Source organism: Podarcis liolepis (assembly GCF_965112155.1).
Source record: "Podarcis liolepis genome assembly, chromosome: 15".
Lineage (NCBI taxonomy): Eukaryota > Metazoa > Chordata > Lepidosauria > Squamata > Lacertidae > Podarcis > Podarcis liolepis.
The window spans coordinates 43,207,311-43,228,420 of NC_139566.1; the positions used below are offsets into that span (position 1 = coordinate 43,207,311).

Sequence of the window (21,110 nt, forward strand, 5' to 3'; positions counted from 1 at the left end):
AAAATCACTCACTGATCAATTCTTGCAGTAGTACTCGGAACATCAGTAAACTCCCTACCCTTCTTTATAAAAGCTGCTACTCTGGATTTTTCCAATAGAGATAATTATGACTGTCTGAATATAGTGTAGTAAACTGATTAGTTGAAAATAATTAGGAGACCTTAATTATAGCAATAGCTAAATGCGTAGGCTTTAGCAAATACAAGAAAAGCAATTCACAAAACAGCAGTAGCAGTGCAGTCAACATAACTAGTGGAAGAAATGCAGCCTCTCTGCTCAAGTGTCTGGAAAGGAAGACCATCAACATTCACTTTTTGCCATGTTAGAGGATTCTAGAAAGCATGCCAAGCTAAGTAGGAACATTCAAACTACTGGATTATTCAGGTAATGAAAGGAGGAAATAGTGGTACTTCAGGAGTGCTCCTTAATATGCAAGGTTTCTAGTCTGCGAGTACATACTGCCTGTACTCTTCTACGTATAAAAATTTAGAAGGCTTTATCACACAAAACTGATGTGTATTATACAGGACTTGAACACTTAATTTAAAACAGTTACAGTATGTGAACTGTGTGCTTGAACTATACACAAGTTTCTATGTTATCCAACACAAAACTGATACAGTTCCTTTACAGAAACACACATACTATGGAACTATAGAGCATGAGGTATAGAGCATGACCAAAGTGTAACGAATATGGGAAAACTAATAATTGAAAACTGCATGAACGTGCCTCTCCCCCACCCGCGAAAAGCAGGCATCAGTTCTGTAAGCACGCAGTACTTTCAGAAGAAGCAGTAAGTAAGTACCTTTACTTTAGTACAATTGATTAATAAAGCTTAAAACAAACAACTGCAGATTAATAAAAAAAAATTCCTAGAAGTTGATTCTCCCCAGTAAAAATCTGAATCAGATGAGTAAGATACAAAGTCATTTGAGGAAAAACTGGGTATTCTTTGGTTGTCATATGTAGGTTACCAAACTACCATATTTTTCACCCCATAGGATGCACTTTTTCCCCTCCAAAAATGAAGGGGAAATGTATGTGCGTCCTATGGGGCTAATACAGGCTTTCGCTGAAGCCTGGAGAGCGAGAGGGGTCGGTGCACACCGACCCCTCTCGCTCTCCAGGCTTTGCGCAGATCTCCACAAGCCGTGGGAGCCCGCGCCGGGCTCCTGCGGCTTGCAGAGTTGCCCGCATGCCAAAGGCTGGGCGCGCTGAGCTCAGCGCACCCAGGCTTCGCGCAGCTCTCCACAAGGCGCAGGAGCCCGGCGCTGGGCTCCCACGGCTTGCGGAGAGTTGACTGTTCTGGGGGGGAAATAATTTCCCCCCCCTTTATTTCCCCCCCAAAAAACTAGGTGCGCCTTATGGGGCGGTGCGTCCTATAGGGCGAAAAATACGGTACTTTGTGATTGTTTAACAACACCTAGAACCCTGTGTAGGTTAGTGAATGTTCCTAAAGGTTTATACTGCGAGAACATTATTTTCTACTTTTCAAAATAAGCTTCTTATTGATAGCTGATCTTCATACACTGTGATAAAGTAGTATTGCAGTAAAGTCTCCCATCTGAACAGAATCTTTTCTTAGAAAAAGGTGATTATCACAAGTTCTAATTAGATATGTCCTCAACAGTCACTCCCCCAGCAAAATATCACTTGTAAAAGATGCTGAGAAGTTTCAAAATATGTGTCTATTGTTTGACTGCAATGTCTGCTGTATTTTGGTTCCTATGCTGGTTCCTCTACTACCCTCTCTTTCTTCAGTAGTCTTGATCCATTAAGAGAATCTTTGCTCAAATCTTCATCAGCAACTTATAACTGCAAAAACTATCCACAAATGGCAGGTATAGTTATTTTACCAGTAAGCAATACCATCAACTTGCTACAACCAGGTAGTTTCAGGTAATGCATGGTGGCACCGTATATAAAATCCCCTCAAAAGGCAGCAGCATTTATCCCTGTGAAGTGACCAGCCTCCTAGTGAAGGCAACCTTATTAATCCCACATTTACAAGTGGCAGCAAAAGCACGAAGGTGGCTAATTGGCACATTCTACCTGTTCTGTTTGTGGTTGTTATTATTATGCATATTCCATTGTTAAGCTGTAAGCAATATCCTTTGAAGGGAAACAACTTATATTTAATAATTACAAGCTCCAGTGTAACCACAACTTCCTACAACATTGTCCTTATTAATTCATCATCTAACAAGTACTTTACATACTTTGAAAGCTCAGTGTTTGCTTAATGTTTTTTCCAGGCAAGATATGGCTGTTGGAAAAGCAACTCGCCCCCCAAAACAAGTTGTTTGTGTTGACAAAAAGGACGCTTATTTAAGGGCTAGTGACTGTGTCCCAATGCCTTCTTTGCTTAAAAAAACCCCCACCTATCCTAAAACATCCATGAACATTAGACAGCACTGATATCTGAGAGGTAACTGCCACCTGGTTATTCATGACAGTCACTGGTGCCTGCAATGCAATGTCACTGGCACACTGCCTAAAATTCCATACCCAGATATGCATCCCCGCATCAAGTGCTTTGTCGCTTCCCTACATGGTCCTATTTCTGCAGACACCATGTCAAAGGCCATCCAATATGCTTACACTTATGACAGAGGCATGCACACAGTTTCTCTCACCTCCAGGTTTTGACACTAGTTATGGAACATAGTGTATGTACTCTTGCCACCCACCCTGAAATTTTAGCTTGGCTATAGTCACTTACAGTGACTGGATTACATTTCACAGCACAGTCTATTCAAGTTAATTGAAAAGTCATTCCAAAAATTAAGTTTAGTCTTTCCAAGGGTAAGAATGGCATTATTGCAAATCTGAGAATTATTAGTTATCTGCACATCAGCTTGACCATGAAAGAATTCAATCCACATAGTATTAATATTTTTTATTAAGGACAGTAATTTGAACTAGAAAGATCAAGTACACCTATTATATAACTTTTGTCATCTACCACTGCAATATCAGTATGATATGTAGTACAAGTTATATGCTAGATACACATATTCAATGCCCTTCAGTACACACACAAATGGACCTCAAGAGTGAAATGTTAGCAGGAAGGTATTTATACCCAATGTAAAAGCCAGGAGGGAAGCACAGAAATAAATTTATTCTCAAAAGTGCCAACTATGAAGATTCAGCACAGTTCAATGAATTTTGGAACTCAGGTTTCTACTTCAGGAGCAAACCCAACACAATGATCTACCACAAAATAAATCAGGAGACCATGGGTCACTGGGTGGTTACACCCCATGCTTCCCAAGAAGAACATCACAATAAGGGGGAAACCAAGCTGGCAACACCCATCAGTCCGTGAAGTAACAGTCTTTCCTCCTCTCTGCCAGAAAGATTACTCTACTCCAATTGCCAGTTACTCTGGGACTGCAAGGGCTAAAGGGACACACAGCCTGGCCCAATCCACTGACCAAGGGCCACTCCAGACAGGGAGACTTGGCTTCATGTATCAGCAGTGAAAGAGCAGCTGCTCCAGTGTTGCTAACACCAGTGTGGTGTAGTGGTTAGCACTGGACCAGGGAGACCTGGCTTCAAATCCCCACTCAGTCAAGAAGCTCACTGGGTGACCTTGGGACAGTTACTTTTTCTCATACCACACAGAGTCGATGTGAGAATAAAGTCAAGAAGGGGATGAACCATGCATGCCACCTTGAGCTCCTTACAGAAAAGGTGGTATATAAACCCAAGACATGCATGAAAACATTAGATTTTAAGCCTGAGGGCATAAATATTAGTACAACTCATTATGTATGCTGAAAAAATTTGCCATGGATCATTTGGATGAACTTGTATACAGTATAACCAAACTGAACTAGTTCATTTTGTAAAGGGAGAAATGTGAACTATAAGTAGTTCATTTTTGGACATGTTAAACTTGAACTTGTGAAAAATGAACTGCCCAAGATCTATGTATTAGATATACATTCAAACAAAATTAAGCCATCCATTTCTCTTAAACTCATGTCAGAGGAATTGAAGCTGGAACTGAGTAACAAATACTTGAACTTTGTGGAGGGGAGGGAATAGGCTATCCAAAATTGGATTCAAGTCAGGAAGTTTGTACCACGTTTCTATTAAGTGCACACATTTCTACACCTAAATTGCTCATTAAACCATATGGCAAGGAGTGCTCTACCCTACAAAATGCTCATCTAGCAGGGTTCTTTGTTTTTGCCACATCAAACCAATATAGCTGCTCTCTGAATTTGACAATAAAGAAGTTAAACATCTATGCAAATCTTAACACGAACACATACCTAAACAATACACTGCAAAAGTAAGAAGTGGAGGAACACCATAGAGGGTGGAAGAAAGCCACCCCCAGTAGAGACAACACAGGGAGGGAAGCTTGATGCAGGAAGTCAAGACGCAAGTAAACATGACTTTGGCCTGCCAGTCCTCCCCATTTGGTCCATAAGGTAGTTTCAGACAAGTCATGCCCATCTGCCATCATATATGAGACCAGATGTGGGGTATGTAATGGTGGCTTAGAAAAAGGGGCTTTGAAGGCACTGCCAATTGGCAAAGCCTGCAAAGGCACTTGCGCACCACTTCCCAAATACCCTCTCTGTCAGGCATCTGGGAAGTGCTGGGCAACTTTCCCCCATACCCCAGGTCAACTTTGACAGATGTCTTAATTATGTCAGGTGATTGACATCAGATGACTGACAGGCAGGTGACTGGTTACACAAGACATTATTCTGTTGTAGGTCACTTCATGTCAGTTCAGCTGTTGTAACAGCTAATTTGCACCTCTAGAAGTAAGCAGTTTTCCTCCCCTCACAGTAAAGAGGTCGATAAGGAAAGGCAGTAAAGCCCACAACTTACACAAATTTAACTTGTGTGCATTCAGCTTTATGCACATGATTTTTTAAAAAGGTGGGCAGAAAGGAAAGGGGGTCCCAGAAAATGACCTTGGCAATCCCACCCACCGCTGAACCCAATGTGCTATGATTATACATGATTTTTGGCTTTAGGCGCAATCCCTGGAATATAACCCCTACATAAGTTGCAGACATTCCCTGGTGAGGTGCATCTGTCTCCCTCCTTACTGACTATCAGGAGATATTTTTAAATGTTCCTGTTTACCCTAGCATTTGATGGCTGAAAGATGCTGTTCCTGGCAACCCTGAGTTCACAGCTTTTTACAATGTTTAAAACTGTTTTTGAGTATATTTATTTTTTAATTTTTTTTTATCACTCTTTGTCTTAACAGCAAATCAATTCGTAATAACTAAAAAGACCCATAATGTTGTAGCATATAAATCATCTTACCAGCTACTTCCACGATATCACCTGGAACCAAGTCTCTTGCTTTTATCCTTTGTACACTTTTTCTGTCTTGTCTATACACTTTACCCATTTCAGGTTCATATTCTTTAAGAGCTTCAATGGCATTTTCAGCATTTCTTTCCTGCAAGAAATAAACACTGAGATTAGAGGGCACACAAGCTGTTGCTTTTACTATTGTGGTTGGCCAAATTGCCACCCTCCAATTTTCTCGTTTATACTGTTAGGCAAACAATCTTCGTTCATTTACTGACATTACCAGATGCTGTTGCAGCAAGGGGAGCAGCCTGCAAAACATCACTTTCAAATGCAATCTGCAAACCAATGCCCTCTACTTCATTTCATTTTCTTGCAAATGTGTTTTCTTACAATTTGGGAAAGACAAGGGTAGTTTTCACTTGGGGATAGTTCGATAAGAACCTCTTTTCATAATCATAGAGAGATCATTTTCTCATATAAAAAACAGACAGGCTGCATCCTGTGTCATTTTAGAGCAAGCAGCCTAAAACCCAAAAGCGTAATTCTTATAGTTAGTGATTAAGCATTAAGACAAGACAGATCAGAATCACTTCTTTGGAAATAAGCTTCTATCCCTCCCACAACAATTAGCCACTGTTTGGCTAGATGCGTTCATAACTACAACTGGATATATCGATAGTTACTACAACAACTCTGGCATCCAAGTTTGAAGAAAACAATTGTCCTCAAAGCCTCCTATTTGTACTTATAAAAGAAAAGTGTAGTGCATGACTTGCTAACAAAGTAACTGCTATTAGCTGAACATAGTGACATTTTTGGCATTTTAAAAGAACATATTAACACGTCATAACCAGTGTTAGAAACTGGGATAGAAAAGCTATTTGCCACATGGAACCTCTGCTGTGGGTGCAAAAACAGAATGGCTAGCCACCCCCCCCAAAACGTAGCAGCACTTTTTATTAATTTGTTTGAAATGCATGAACTAATGCACAATTCACACCAGTGACACATTGTTAGTATCACATTTTAAATGGCAATTCTTAATTGAACACCACAAACATGAATGGGGCTCAACCCCTGTAATTGTGGCCAAAACCATAAGCCAGTTGAATAATTAATATTTACAAATACCAGCATTATTATTATTATTATTATTATTATTTAAAGGGGGGAGCGAAGAGGCATGTGGAAGGCAGCAGCCAGTGATCTAGCAGAGATCTCATTTTGGGATGGGGAGGCGAGGTGAGGCAAAGCAGCATGGAAGGCAGCAGCCGGCGATCTTACTTTGAAGTCAGGCAGGAAGGTATTTCTAGCAGCGGCAATTTTAACCTTGAATCTCAGTCACCATACGCAGCACCAAGACTTCTCAAATTGCTCGCAATCAGACCATTCGCAGTTACAAAATGCACCTGGTTCCCGGCTAATTTTGAATGCTGCTCATAAATATTTCAGATGGACTCTGCTTTTGTCCACAAAAACTGAATCTGATTATGTTAACAGTGGTTTATGCCTGTAGTTATTTAATAAGGACTTTGCAGTCAATAATATTGTCTATTTCCAGACAGTTTAATGTTAAAATCTTGCCAAGTTATTATAGGTCACCAACAGAAAAAAAAAGTTCAAGTAGCCAACAGTTCCAGCTCTAATATCTACACTGAAAGTCAAATGAGAAGTACCTATCCATGACTCATATTGCCAGTATATTCAGATACAGCAATAGTGCAAAAAAATCTTTACAACTTCCAAGTTTACACTGAAGAGAAATACATGTTGGCAGGAATTGCTACTTGCCCCAACCCATAAATCATAACTTTTCCAGATTCAACATTAGCAGATATCAAAAAATGTTTTGCATATTGTTCCATTGCAAAACACTTTATCTAACTGCTTCAACAAAGTGCTGAAAATCAAGTGTCTTTTCTGCCAATCCAGCAACTAAAGAATTAGCTTTCTGGGGAAATGTTCATATTGTTAACAATATGTTACATGAGGCAAAAGTTACATTTGTCTCCCTTCCCAGTGCCCATTCAGAATTGTAACATGAGCATACTTGTCGTTATTAAGCCACCCAGATAGACCACTTTAAATAGAAAATGTTCTTTTGGAATTTATCTGAGTGACTATTTTTAACAATCCATCTGTGAGAGCAATTAAAAGATCTGTACTATAGGGACATCCTGCTCACACTTTCTGCTCCAGATTAAATTCATGCATTCAACTGCTTATAGCATCTGCTATTTAGAATAGTCAACTACCTTGTACATTCCAAGCAGAGAGAGACTTCAATAATCACCTATCATATACCATTTGGGGATTTGTAATACACATTGGCTGGGTGTATTTTTGTGGTATAGGCTTCAGGAAGACATTATTGGATTGTAAACGGATGAGCTGCTTGAAACCAACTAAAAGAAACACTGCCTATAAGTTATTAGAATCTGGTAGCTCTGGCTTGGCAGTGGTTTTATACCAATATCTTATTACCATGGTTTCAGGGGACAGTCATTCTCATTTCACCATACTTTCAGAAATAGCCAACTGGGGCCCTTCCTTTTCAAACATTTCTCAGATCCCAGATTTCTCTTGAATCCTGCATAGCAATAATCTCCAATGCACAAATTGGGGGTGAGGGAACTCACTGTCTGTCAGGATATGAAGGCTGTGGGCCCTACTATACAAAAGCCTGATACAGAAATAACTTGCTACAAAATGAGTGACCAGTTTATGTATTGGGGCAATTTATGTATTCATACCGGCAACTACTTGAGATTTGACAAATATAAATATGTTAAAGTGCATTTAAGACGCAAGCTGTTCAATGAGCCAGCAAAAGGAAACAGTCAAAAAATAAAGGGTTTTCAAGGTTCTAGTTAGAACTAAGTATAAAAGAAAATCTGCTAATGTGTGCTGTGAATGTGGCCCAAATCTGCTGCCTGGTGGTCTGCTGTTGTATGCATTCTCTTCAGTTAAGGTGGTGCCAGAAGGATATATGTAATATGAAGGAAAGAGGGTGTAGTGAGACTCTAGAGCAGGGGTCAGCAACCATTTTCTGCCATGGGCCAGTCCACTGTCCCTCAGACCTTGTGGGGGGCCGGACTATATTTTGAAGGGAAAAAATGAATGAATTCCTATGCCCCACAAATAACCCAGAGATGCATTTTAAATAAAAGGACACATTCTACTCATGTAAAAACACGCTGATTCCCGGACCGTCCGTGGGCCGGACTGAGAAGGCGATTGGGCTGCATCCAGCCCCCGGGCCTTAGGTCGCCTACCCCTGTTCTAGAGCTTGAATGCAGAGTGGAAGGAAAGGGGGGCCTTTTTCTGCCTCCCCATTTCCAGCTACTCTCCGAAGACTGAAGAAAGGACCCACATAAGAGTATCTGTGGGGTAGGCAGGAGAAGCATTTTGCAGTCATATGAAAAATTAACATAATATTTTAGCTGGAGCTGACAATATACACAATTCATTTTCAGCTTTGTTAGCTTGTAAAAAACAGAGCTTAAGTATTCTGTTAGTGCAGCCGCAACCCAGGTTTAAGGTGCAATATGGAGATTAGCTTTTATATCTCAGTTTCTAACACTGGCTGTTACTATAAACATATACATACATTCTCAAATACACAAAACGACCAATTCACATGTCATATAATTATATAAAAGACAATAAAAGCATACTGAGGAGGTAGTTCAGGGCAAATTGGGTTTTCCTAACCTTAATGGCATGTCAGTCCATGCATGCAAGTTAGAACTACCATAAATACACCATGCAGAAGAAATTCAAATTTTAGATTTAAATAAGCAAGTAAGATTTCAGTGTCATGCATCAACTATGACAAACACATGCATCACCTCATCCCCCCAAATACTCAATTCTCATAAATGACCTAAATGGAAACTATAGGTATAACACAAAAAACCTTAATTAAAACTATAAAAAAGACCTAAAGTTCAGCAATCTTCACAAACTCTCAAAATTTAATTTCTAGTACAGCAGATCCATCCTGTAACTTCCTGATTTCAAAATAACTTGTTACACAATATGGAGGGCTGCTGCTTAAGCAATACAAGTCCTAAGTTTCCTTGGGTTCACTTAATTAGTTGCATGGCTCTTTGGATCCTGCAGTACTTCTACAATGTAGAGCATCTCTCAAATAACTAAATCTGAAATGCTGAACTATTTCACAACTTGCATCTACTTTCAGGCTAATCTAAAATATATATAGCAAATTTACTTAAGATTCAAGCATTACAAAATATTCACTCACCTGCCACACACCCACAATTGCATTGGCTACCAATATGAGTAAGATTACAAAAGGCTCTACAAAGGCTGTGACTGTTTCTTCACCTTCTTCAAACCAGGCCAACACCTACAAGAGAGATTGAAGAACAGGTCATTTTACATATTCAAATATTATATACTGTATTTTCTATAATAGTTGTCTTAATTTTAGATATACCCTAGGATTTATTGCACCAGTTAAAAAGAAAAGCCACTTAAGCGACACATTATAAGCTAAAAGCAAATTCCATTTTACAAAAATAATCCCATCTTCACCTTCCCAAATGGCTTGAATTTGAAAGTACATTGCACGTTAGAAGGCTAGAATTGTAGCTTTTATTTTCAAAACAAATTACAAATTTAGCTTTGTTCACAATGTCTAAATAAATTAGAGTGAGGAAACATATATATGCAGTATGTGTATGTGTGTGTGTGTGTGTGTGTGTGTGTGTGTATAATATTTTTTTTAATAATGTATTTTTTCTCTCGGGTAGCTTACATTGCAATGTTAGAGGTTAGTTTTAAAAAATAAAATCCGGAGACACAATCTGCAACAGTTTCTTAAAGATAAGACTTTAGTAGTTTAATACATAGTAAGCTTTGTGCTACCATGCTTATGCTTGGTTAGTTTGCTATTCTGAGATTGAAACATGGTAATATTTATCAGGTTCTAAACTGTCATTATAATCTGCTACTAAGTCCCACATTCCTTAAAGCCAAGCCTCCTCTCTGTAAACAATAGAGAAGGTTAAGTCATGTAATACTGAGCGGTCCTGGTTGCAGGGTGATCAGGAACTAGGATGTAGTTGACATTTTCTGGATAAGGTCGCCACACAGTTCAGAGGTGCATATGTGATAAAATACTGACAGGGCACTAGAGAAACCAAAGTGATTACAACATAAAAATGGAGTAAGTGTGGAATGTCTCAGCAAAATTTCATACAATACTGCGTGTGTGCATTTTTAAAAAAGATGTCAGACCCATGAGAGCTGAAGCTCAGCTTGCAGCTATCCCCTTATTTATTTTTTTATAGAATATTTATTGAGATTATGCAAAAAATTACACATAGCAGCTATCCCCTTATTTAGATTCATCAGCATAAAGAATAATTTACTTTAATATCAGGAAACGTAGGAAAGTACCCTAATTATTTACAGCTAAATGCAGTCAAGTACTCTCTTGAATATATGTAGTTCCTTGATTGTATTTACATGGGTGCTCCCATAGCTATTGGATATTATAAAAATCCATGATGGACTTTTAAAAATGAAACTTGATCTTAGATAAATGCCTTTATCCAAAGGTTTCTGAGCCCCTTCGCCCTAGTTTTCCCCAAAGCGTTTCCTGTGCTGCGAGAAGAATACGCAAGAGCAGTGGAAATCCTTATACAAACTGAAAGAATTACATACAATGTCTGGGGTCACACAGAATGCTGAAACATAATTAAAGTTAGGGAGCCAACAACAAAATATGCCTTGTAAGGTGCTATGCTGGGTTCACATGCACCACTAAACCATGGTTTAATGTTACATGTGAACCAGGTCACTGAATGGGGTACTTAAGAGTCACAGCCAAAATTTTATTTAATCTACACTTACTTGGTAGCTTGTATCAAACTCTGCAACGATTAATGCAGAAAATAACTATATTCAACATATTGGGCAACAGGAAGTAAAAATCAACAAACTTAATAATGCTGAAATCATTAGTGCTTGGAAGCCAGTCAATAGGAAGCTGAAAGAAGAGGAATCTTGTTAAGTAGAACTATTTTCCAGGTGGGTACACAGGCTGCGGGAAATAGAGAATGGAGGAAATGCAGTACTGCACTAAAGGCTATAGGGAAGGCAGTTTCTAGATTGAGGGGCATGGTAAATCTTAAATAGAGGAAAATTCCATTAGAAAATCACCTTCTGTTGGGTTGGAACGCAGAATCTAGATTTCACCCCTAAATTTAATCTTGGCTCTTTTAAATGGCTGTTGCTATAACTTATCATTAGCCACTTGATGGAGCTCCAGTTATACAGCTATGATGTGACTGAAGTATTCAGGATCCTAGTACTAAAATAAGAGATTAAATGTCTCTGCAATGGCATCTATCAATGGAATACGAGCACCAATAAGACAGCCAATTTTTTTAAGTCCATCATGCTCAATATGACATAAAATAAAAACAATAAATATTTCGTACTGATTTAAGATGATTAATTCACTTCATAAAGTATATACAGTGGTGCCTCGCAAGACGAAATTAATTCGTTCCGCAAGTCTCTTCGTCTTGCGAGTTTTTCGTCTTGCGATGCATGGTTTCCCATAGGAATGCATTGAAATTCAATTAATGCGTTCCTAGGGAAACCGCCTTCAGACCAGGTCCAGGGACAGTCTGTCCCCGGACCTCTTCTGAAGGCTGGGGGGGGGGGGACAAGGGCTTTTCTTCCCACCCCCAGCATTTTAAAAAACCCCGGGACAGCGGAGGACTTCTCCGCTGTCCGGGCGATCTTAAAATGCTGGCGGGCGGCATTTTAAAATCGCCCCGGGACAGCAGAGGACTTCTCCGCTGTCCGGGGCGATTTAAAAGCCCCTGGGAAGGCAGGCAGGGGGGACAAAGACTTTCGCCCCCCGCCCGCCTTCAGAAGGTGTTCCCGCCCCCCGCCCCGCTTCGGAGCAGCGTTCCGAAGCGGGGCGGCTGGGGCAGGTGTTCCCGCCCCCCCCGCCTTCGGAGCACCGGGAGAAGCGATCTCCCCGCAGCCCCTTGCTTCAAAAGAGGTCCGGGGGCAGCGGGAAGCGCTTCCCGCTGTCCCCGGACCTGGGGCTGCGGGGAGAAGATCGCTTCTCCCCGCCGCCCCTTGCTTCAAAAGAGAAGACTCGCTGTCCCCGGGGCAAGCTTCGTTTTGCGAAGCAAGCCCATAGGGAAATTCGTCTTGCGAGGCAACTCGAAAACGAAAAAACCTTTCGTTTTGCGAGTTTTTCGTCTCACAAGGCGTTCGTCTTGCGGGGTACCACTGTACACTACTTCATTGTAAAAATACTCTCAAAGTGGCTTACAAAAAGATAAAATAAGAAAATCAAGAAAATATTATTGATCCAGATTTTTAGGCACACCCCCTCCCACTTAGGCACAGGGAATGTATTACAGTACAGTGGACCCTCCGGATACAAACTTAATTCGTTCCGGGGGTCCGTATGTACCCCCAAAAGTCTGCATCTAGAGGTGTTGCTTCTACACACACACACACAGCGCGATAGAGCACTTCTGCGCATGCGGCAAAACCCGGAAGTATACACTTCTGGTTTGCCGCGTTTGCAACCTGAAAGTTACGTTACCCGAAGGTAACGTAACCTGAGGATCAACTGTATACATATCTACATGTTTCATGCTGGTCTTTAATTTCTGGCTCGTGATAAACTGATTATCTTTTGATCCACCTTTCTCTACAATACCCAGCACAGACAATGGGCACCGGAGAGGCATCAATTAGAGGAGGAACTAGAAGATGAGAACACAAATAACTGACTTCAAGGCCACAAGAAGGGAGTGAGACCAGTTCCAATATATCCCATCCTAAACTCTTATAAGCATTTGCTGAAGTTTCCCATACACAGCAGCTTTTTCTTAAGGAATTATGAGGTCTAGAAACCTGCTGTGTAAAATAAATGCTCAAATTGTCAAATGGTTCATTTCATTAATAGCAGCCATGCTGATTTTAGACGCCTTGCTAGATATAAAGCACCAATTACAAAAACCACATCTTACATCTCACTTTTCTCTTCCAAAGAGGATATAAACTTTAACAATGAGCTGTGCCAAGCTTATAATGAACAGTTTCCTTTGTGAGAGGTTAGTACAATTAACATGAAAATGTTGAAACTGGAGAATTCTATGTAAAGATCCACTGTAGCTGCCATCTGCCTTTCCTCTTCTCTACGTTCACAAATTATAAACTAGTCACTCATGTATTGCATTTTAAAGCCAAATTTCAACGTTTGAAGGCATTATAGCAAAATACAAAATTTAGCATACTTTAATTATTTAGACTGTATTTGTTGTACGTCATCACAAGATCCCCACAAGCAAGCAAACCAATCAAAATATACACACTGAAACCAGAAAATCGTTAGTAAATACAAATAACTGTCTTGATATTTCTTGTAACATATTTTTTAAAAAAATTCTACCACAAAGCAGTCCTATGAACTGCTAGAGGGATCTTGATTAGATTATCATTATTCCCTTTATATTGGGATTCTTGCTCTGAAGTTCTACCAAGCTCAATGGCCTTACTTCCAGATACACAGATATAGGATTGCAGCTTTATATTGCTAAGACTTTTAGAAGTGACTCTTTGAGTTGTAGTAATATGTGCTGTTTCATAAACCTTCCAAAAATGTTTAAAATACCACTGCTGCTTACAAAAGATTATGAGACCTGAAGCAAATAGGTACACCAACTAGGGATGGGCATGGAATAGTAAGCTATAGGTAGCCAAGAGTCTCTGAGATCCTAGAGTCATAGTTGGAAGGGACCACAAGGGTCAACTAGTCAAACCTTCTGCAATGCAGGAATCTTTTGCCCAATATGAATAGTTCTATTTGCAAGTCCTGAAAATGTACATGCAGACTGGTATCAAATGTTTAATGTCTCTAAACATCATGTTTGTCACCTTTTAAGTTCTGAACTACATAGCAGACATCATACAACAGTGTGTGACATTTCCATACCACACAAGACTCTTAACACACATGTTTAATGACTGCTGCTTGTTCTCACAAACAGCAAGCAGTTGAGGTGGCAAGCTTGGATTGTTTCAGGTTGGAAGGGAAGAGATCACATGACAGAAGCCACCTACCCCCGAAACACTCTTGCACACACACAGAAAACCAACATGCTGTCCTAAAATCCTACTCCTGGACAACCTGCTTTCTATGTGCAGGGCATTTGTGTGTATTTGACCATGTGAGACTCAACCTAGTGTATAACACGATATAGGCCCAAGCTTTAAAAAGGAAAGACAAATGTGAATGTTTTGGCATGTTAGCGCTTGGGCTTCCTGTGTGGCTACTGGCTGTGTGAAAGGTCAAAGCTTCTAGTGGGCATTTGACAGACTTGGTAGAAGCAGTCTGCTATAAAACAACTGGGGGTAGGCAGACCAGTTCTTAAGAATTGTCATCACACATAAAAAAAGACTATGCCATTATGTATTTAATATATTTCTGTGCAGGATTTGTACTCTAGTCACAATGAACTCACCAGTGAAAACTATAGGCGAACACTTGCCCCAGCTTGGGTCTGATCCTGAGTTGGTCTTTGGAGGTTCTTGAAAGCAGCAAGTCTCACTGCTTCCATGAGCCTCCAAAGATCAGCTAAACACAAACATGGGTAATACTAATGGACCAGTGCTGTATCTAATGACCAATTCTGAAATAAAGCAGAATTAAATTCACTGCCCACAAGCCTAAAGATCTGATTTTGGGTCATGAATGAGATTAGCATTACAAACATTGTAAAGTGCTAGATAAAAAAATAGCACATAGAACATGCATCCCACTCAATTCCAGACTCTCCCAAGTGTCCCTTTTTTCCAACAATAGTCCCACATTTACAGAAGCTGCCCTGGTTTCTGATTTGATCCCAGAATGTCCTGCTTTTCCTTAAGACGTCCCTATTTTCATTGGAAGGTACCGAGTTATGTAAACCCCGAGCCACCGAGATAAATACAACCTTTAGAAGACATCTGAAGATTTTTAATGCTTAATGTTTCACTATGTTTGAAGCTGCTTAGAGTGGCTGGGGCAACCCAGTCAGATGGGCGTGGTATAAATACTGTAATCAAATTTTTATTATCATTTTTATTATGGAATAGGACATCCCTATTTTCACTGGAGAAATGTTGGACGGTATGCCATTCTCATTTAACTGGATTCACGTCTCTGTCCAACTCTAAAATTAGTTGTTGTTTTTATGCACATTTAGTACTTTTTTGGAATTCACAGTACCTTACTAATGCTATTGTTTTACTCATGCTCTCTGGAGTGCTGTATGGACTCTTATTGCATACTGTTTTTATTAATTTACCATAATTGATTTAAAATTAAACAGATAAAGCATTCCTTTGCAATAGTTTTGATAACAAGTTATCCCATACAAATTATTTTGCCCTAGAGACACTGTCCACAATCAGTTCAGGTTATTTCCACTCTTTCCATGATTCACAGCCAAAAAACTCTCCCTATCAGTTGTTACAGAAAGTTAGTCAATAGAGGAGCACCCACCGCTTAGATATTCTATCAGTTATTTCTGTATATACCATTTGCTATAATTCAGATAATAATAATAATAATAATAATAATAATTTATTAGCTGCTCATCTGGCTGGGTTCTAGGCTTCTTCAAACTAATTAAAACATCCTGGAGGGAGGAAAGCTACACATTCTTAAGATAAGCGAGTTCTTTAAAATTCTACAGTACTTCCCATTACATATTATGTTTAATCCAATGCTACACACAGTGACGTAGCCAAATACTGCCACAAAGATAATTTTCTAAGCAGTTTTGGGACCAAAGATGTATTTAGTTGATCACTGTGCCCATTCTGCTAGATGCACAATAGGATTAGGTATTCTACAAGCATTAAAAAACTTTTGTCAGGTAAATTGCTAATTTATATTACAAGTCTGTCAAACAAATACATGGTCAAAAAGGCAGTGAATAAATTAATAAGATGATTACGTGACTTCCAGATGCCTCCTGAAAACAAATTTGAAGGGGAAACGTCCACAAGTTGTCAAGGGAGGTCATTATAAAAGGAAATTATGTTTTTTATCAGAATGCAGGCAGCACTTTTACATACCAAGACTTTTCTCACCATTTTATATAACATGTTCGATCATTCCCTTAATCTGTCTGGTGTAGAGAAATGAGTAACTCAAGCCAGCTTTCAAGGCCACATAAAATGAGCTGCATCCCCTCTTCTACACTAACCAAGTAAAATCTTTAACACCCCTCTTTTATAATTTTTTACTGCAGTGCTTCTTAATACATTACATATTATTCTTTACAGCACTGGTCTTCAGATGGTGAGTCAGGATCCACTAGTCAGTCACAGTTTGATCCAAGGTGGGCCGTAATAGGAGCACTACCACTACACAAATATATTATGGTGAAAGATTAAGAAATGGGTCCCCAAATGCATGTTTGGGTTAAAAGTGGGTGCTGCGTCTGAAAAGGTTGAAGATACAGTACCTGCTTTACAGCATATCAAATACTTGATAAAAATACTCAATGTTTAAAGCTTGCCAAATTTCTAAAAAGAATGATAAAGCCACCTTCCTTTCTAAACTCTCATATAGCGTATATTTTCTAATCTCCACTATTTGGCATATCACACATAAGCATAGATCACATCTGCTAGAATCTCTCTTCAATCCTGTTTCAAAGTTTAACAAAATTAACAAAACTAAGTTCAACAAAATTAACAAAACTAAATTCAATCTGCCAGAGAGCAGGATTTTATTTGTAGTTACTGGAGTTACCAAAAAAGAGGCTTTTGGTTTAGTGGCTATGTAATTTAGGCTACAAGTATCCTACTCTGTAAGAAGCAACATCAGATACATAGGCCGATTCTCAGAAGTCAGAGAATGCCGAAGCTAGAACACTGTGTATGAATGCTTAGTATGAAGGATTGTGTCTTTGTATACAAGTGAGTAAGACGATCCTTCATGTTCCAATAACTTAACCTTATCTATGTTGCATCTGTTATTATCCAGCACCAGGATAACAACTGTGTGTACTAAACTGCCCATGCCAATTTCATGGTCACTATTAGAAGCACAGCAAGCCATTTTTGTTCAGGAAAATAAGTAACGTCACATCTCCCAAACTGCATTATAGAATCAAGGCTAATATGGTAGGAACTGGTGCTAGAGAAAGGCCCTCCCTGACAATGGAGCATAATTCAGCGATAGAGCACATCCTTTACCTCCAGAAGTCACACAACCTGTAGTGAGAGGATCTTAGGTGGCACAGCTATGAAACACCTCCAAGGCCTTCAAGAGCTACTGCCCGTCAAAATTAGACAACACAAGAAAGGCCACTGGTCAGGGCAATATGGCATCATACTTTCATAGGGCAAAGAATATTGTATTGTTTTTATCCCACTATTCCACCCAAGGATCTTAAGGTGGAATACACAGGTTCACCTCATTTTATCCTCACAAGAACCCTTTGAGGTGGGATAATAGTGTGCCCCAAGATGACATAGTGAGCTTCACAGCTAAGGAGGGAGTCAAACCAGTTCTACTCCAGCACCAACCACACTGGTTCATAAAAATGAACCAGATTCCTGCCATAGAGTCCAATATTTATAATTTCATTTGTTGGAATCACAATATTTTCCTTCCCTTGCATGTACAGTGGTGCCTCGCAAGACGAAATTAATCCGTTCCGCGAGTCTCTTCGTCTAGCGGTTTTTTCGTCTTGCGAAGCAACCCTATTAGCGGCTTAGCGGATTAGTGCTATTAGCGGTTTAGCGGCTATTAAAGGCTTAGCGGATTAGCAGCTAAAAGGCTATTAGCGGCTTAGAAAAAGGGGGGAGCGAAAAAAATCGGAACACTTGCAAGACGTTTTCGTCTTGCAAAGCAAGGCCATAGGGGAAATCGTCTTGCGAAGCAGCTCAAAAACGGAAAACCCTTTCATCTAGCGGGTTTTCCGTCTTGCGAGGCATTCGTCTTGCGGGGCACCACTGTACTACTTTTCCTAATCTATAGGGTAGTGGTTCTCACATTCTGTCCTTATTTTACAAACAAAGCACCATGCACACAAACTTTGGGTGTTCTGAGTTTTAAATCATCAACAAGACTGTTCAAGATGAACATGTAGCAAGCACTCATCAGCAGAGAAAGGGGAAGTTGCATATTCTTATTATTTTTATAGACTTACAGACCTGAACACATGAATATGGAAGCAAAATAAAATCATCCAGAATTACACACAATACATAATTCTCTGCACATTAAAGTAACCTTCCACAACCTTGTTTTCTCTGATGTTGTTGGACCAAACTGCATCATCCCTGAGCATTGGCTATGCTGGTTGGGAATGATGGGGGCTGTAGTCTACAGTCTGTGGAACCAAGATTGGGGAAGGTTGTATTTAAGCAAAATGCTTGTTTTGCAGTAAAACAGATAAAAGACACTGTCTTATTTCCCTCAGAGGGGAAATGCAAAATGTATAGGCCCACGTTTTCCCCTAATGTACACTTCACAGTTGTCCTTTTAAGCACTGCCTGGCCTCTTTGTAAATTAATCATCACAACTCCTCAGGAGCACAGTTCTCCCATTATTCTGGAGGGAAGAGGCTTATTCAAGTGCACTTCACTATTAGGGCCCTTTAAATACTTTGTTCCAACATTAAGATTCCAAATTGCATCAGAAATTCAAGGGGAAAAGTGAGGAAGCATCTTTTTCAGGTCTCCGAGTGAGTGCAATACTTTTTCTATATTGTACACTTCAACCAACTGGCAGACATGACAGATGTTACACTATACCAGTGATGGCCAAACTTGGCCCTCCAGCTGTTTTGGGACTACAATTCCCATCATCCCTGACCACTGGTCCTGTTAGCTAGGGATGATGGGAGTCGTAGTCCCAAAACAGCTGGAGAGCCACGTTTGGCCATCACTGCACTACACCATACTTCTAAAAAAGGTTTAATGTGAACATGCAGTGTGCTGGTGCATTCAAAGTTCTTGCTCCACTCCTCCCCAGTTCCTGCTACACTGCCAGGAAACAAGCCTGGCTTGTCATGACGTCTAAAACCAGGTTCATTGTTTGGAGAGAAACAAGCCACAAGTAGTAACCAAGGTTTATTTTTAGAATACTGATCATGGTTTGTTTGGGGAAAATCAAACCATGAGCTGGGTTTCAGATATCACAACAAGCCAGACTCCTACTTGGTTCCCTGTGGCAGAGCAGAGGAACTCAGCACGAACTTTTCAGCAGCATGCACCAGCACACTAGCTTATTCACACAGAAACAATTTATTCTTCAAACTATGGTTTAATGTGTGGTGTCAAAAAGCCTATAGGCTAGAATATTGTCAGCTTTGGACCTATGGAAACTTAGCAATTCTAAAGACAATCTCAAAAGCTTCTGCTAGGATTGCATTTCAACATCCATATGCAACCTTAACCAAAGAAATTGTTCAAGAGCAACTATTCAAGGATTACAGTCATTTTTTAAAATAAAATAGCCAATAGTGAGTAAACAAGTATCTTTGATCTATACTCTATACAGGCCTACATTACTGAAATCAGCATAAAATTAAACCTTAAGATTACAGTGGTACCTCCAGTTATGAACTTAATTTGTTCTGGAGGTCTGTTTGTAAGCGGAAACTGTTCTTAACATAAGGCGTGTTTTCACTAATGGTGCCTCCCACTGCTGCTGCGCTGCTCGACTTTTGCTCGCATCCTGGGGCAAAGTCCGCAACAAAGGGCATCTACTTCCGGGTTAGCGGAGCCCGTAACCCGAAGCATTTGTAAGGAGGGTGGTACGTAACACGAGGTTCCACTGTATAGCAATAACTTTTAATAATTCAGTTAAATAAGACTATATGGAGAGCAAAATTATTCACATTTTTCTGCTAGCTTTTAACTCTGGAATTAACATCCCCCAGATTCAGTTTCAAAATATTAGAATATATTCTGGAGAAATAAATTCACTGGTTTGCTTCCTGGAAATTGTTTAAGGAAAGATTCTTCCAGGAAAACCCAACCCACGCTATAATAACTGTAGGGAATTCTATGCATGGTAAGTCAAGTCATGTCATCTCACGTTGTTAACGTGCACAGCTTTTCAGACGCAGTGCTCACTAACTGTCCGCTTTCAGAATGCATAATTCTTGAGCATTTCTAATCAAATCATAAACACAAATAATGGACTGTCACTCAAAATCAGGTTTATAACCAATAATGCTATTTTAAAACTGCAAATGTATTTTGAATATGCACAAGTGATCCACATTTACTAACATACCTTCTAGTGAACCCCAAAATGGGTTGGTCTCATCTCATACTCACAACTTCCTTTACATAAAATGTTCGCTCATTTTAAAGTGGCATAGTCATACATAGTTAACTTTTGTAAGAAAAAAACCAGAATGACTAAGCCAATCGTCTCCACAAGAAAAATCAGTGCCAAGCTTTGACTAACTGCAATGATGCATAAGTACCAGAACTGAAGACCATCTTCTTTGAAAGCACATGCCAGTGTCAAGATATCTGAAACCCTCACTGGCTCAAGATCAGCAACATGCTATGCTACATATTAGTACAAGGGGTAACCCTCCTCTCACCCGTTTTTTCTGGATCGTATTTCTTACTGCCACAATTATTTTGCAAACACTTAAGAGAGCTCTGCACCATTTACTGTTTTCTACTCTTATAGCTTCTAAAAAGGCACCAAAGATTAAATTTAGTTCCTCTGAAAACTGCCACATAAATCCACAACTGGGGAGAGCTATCTTGGAGGT

General features: G+C 39.7%; 1 protein-coding gene and 1 long non-coding RNA gene across 4 annotated transcripts in view; one reads left to right on the forward strand and one right to left on the reverse strand.

Annotated features, from left to right (window-relative positions):
* Positions 1-21,110, reverse strand: part of ATP2A2 (ATPase sarcoplasmic/endoplasmic reticulum Ca2+ transporting 2) — a 54,639-nt gene that overhangs the window by 29,618 nt on the left and 3,911 nt on the right. For all 3 annotated transcript variants that reach the window (XR_014519480.1, XM_083476677.1, XM_083476676.1), the window contains exons 4-5: positions 9,569-9,673; positions 5,308-5,446 (exon numbers count right to left, since the gene is read on the reverse strand). Coding sequence is in view for 2 of the 3 variants with exons in the window: in XM_083476677.1 (XP_083332803.1) it covers positions 5,308-5,446; positions 9,569-9,673 (244 nt within the window). In the remaining variant the exon portion in view is untranslated. The remainder of the gene's footprint in view (positions 1-5,307; positions 5,447-9,568; positions 9,674-21,110) is intronic.
* Positions 1,325-21,110, forward strand: part of LOC310694063 — a 132,519-nt gene continuing 112,733 nt past the window's right edge. The window contains exon 1 of the long non-coding RNA XR_014519512.1: positions 1,325-1,358. This is a non-coding gene — a long non-coding RNA (uncharacterized lncRNA). The remainder of the gene's footprint in view (positions 1,359-21,110) is intronic.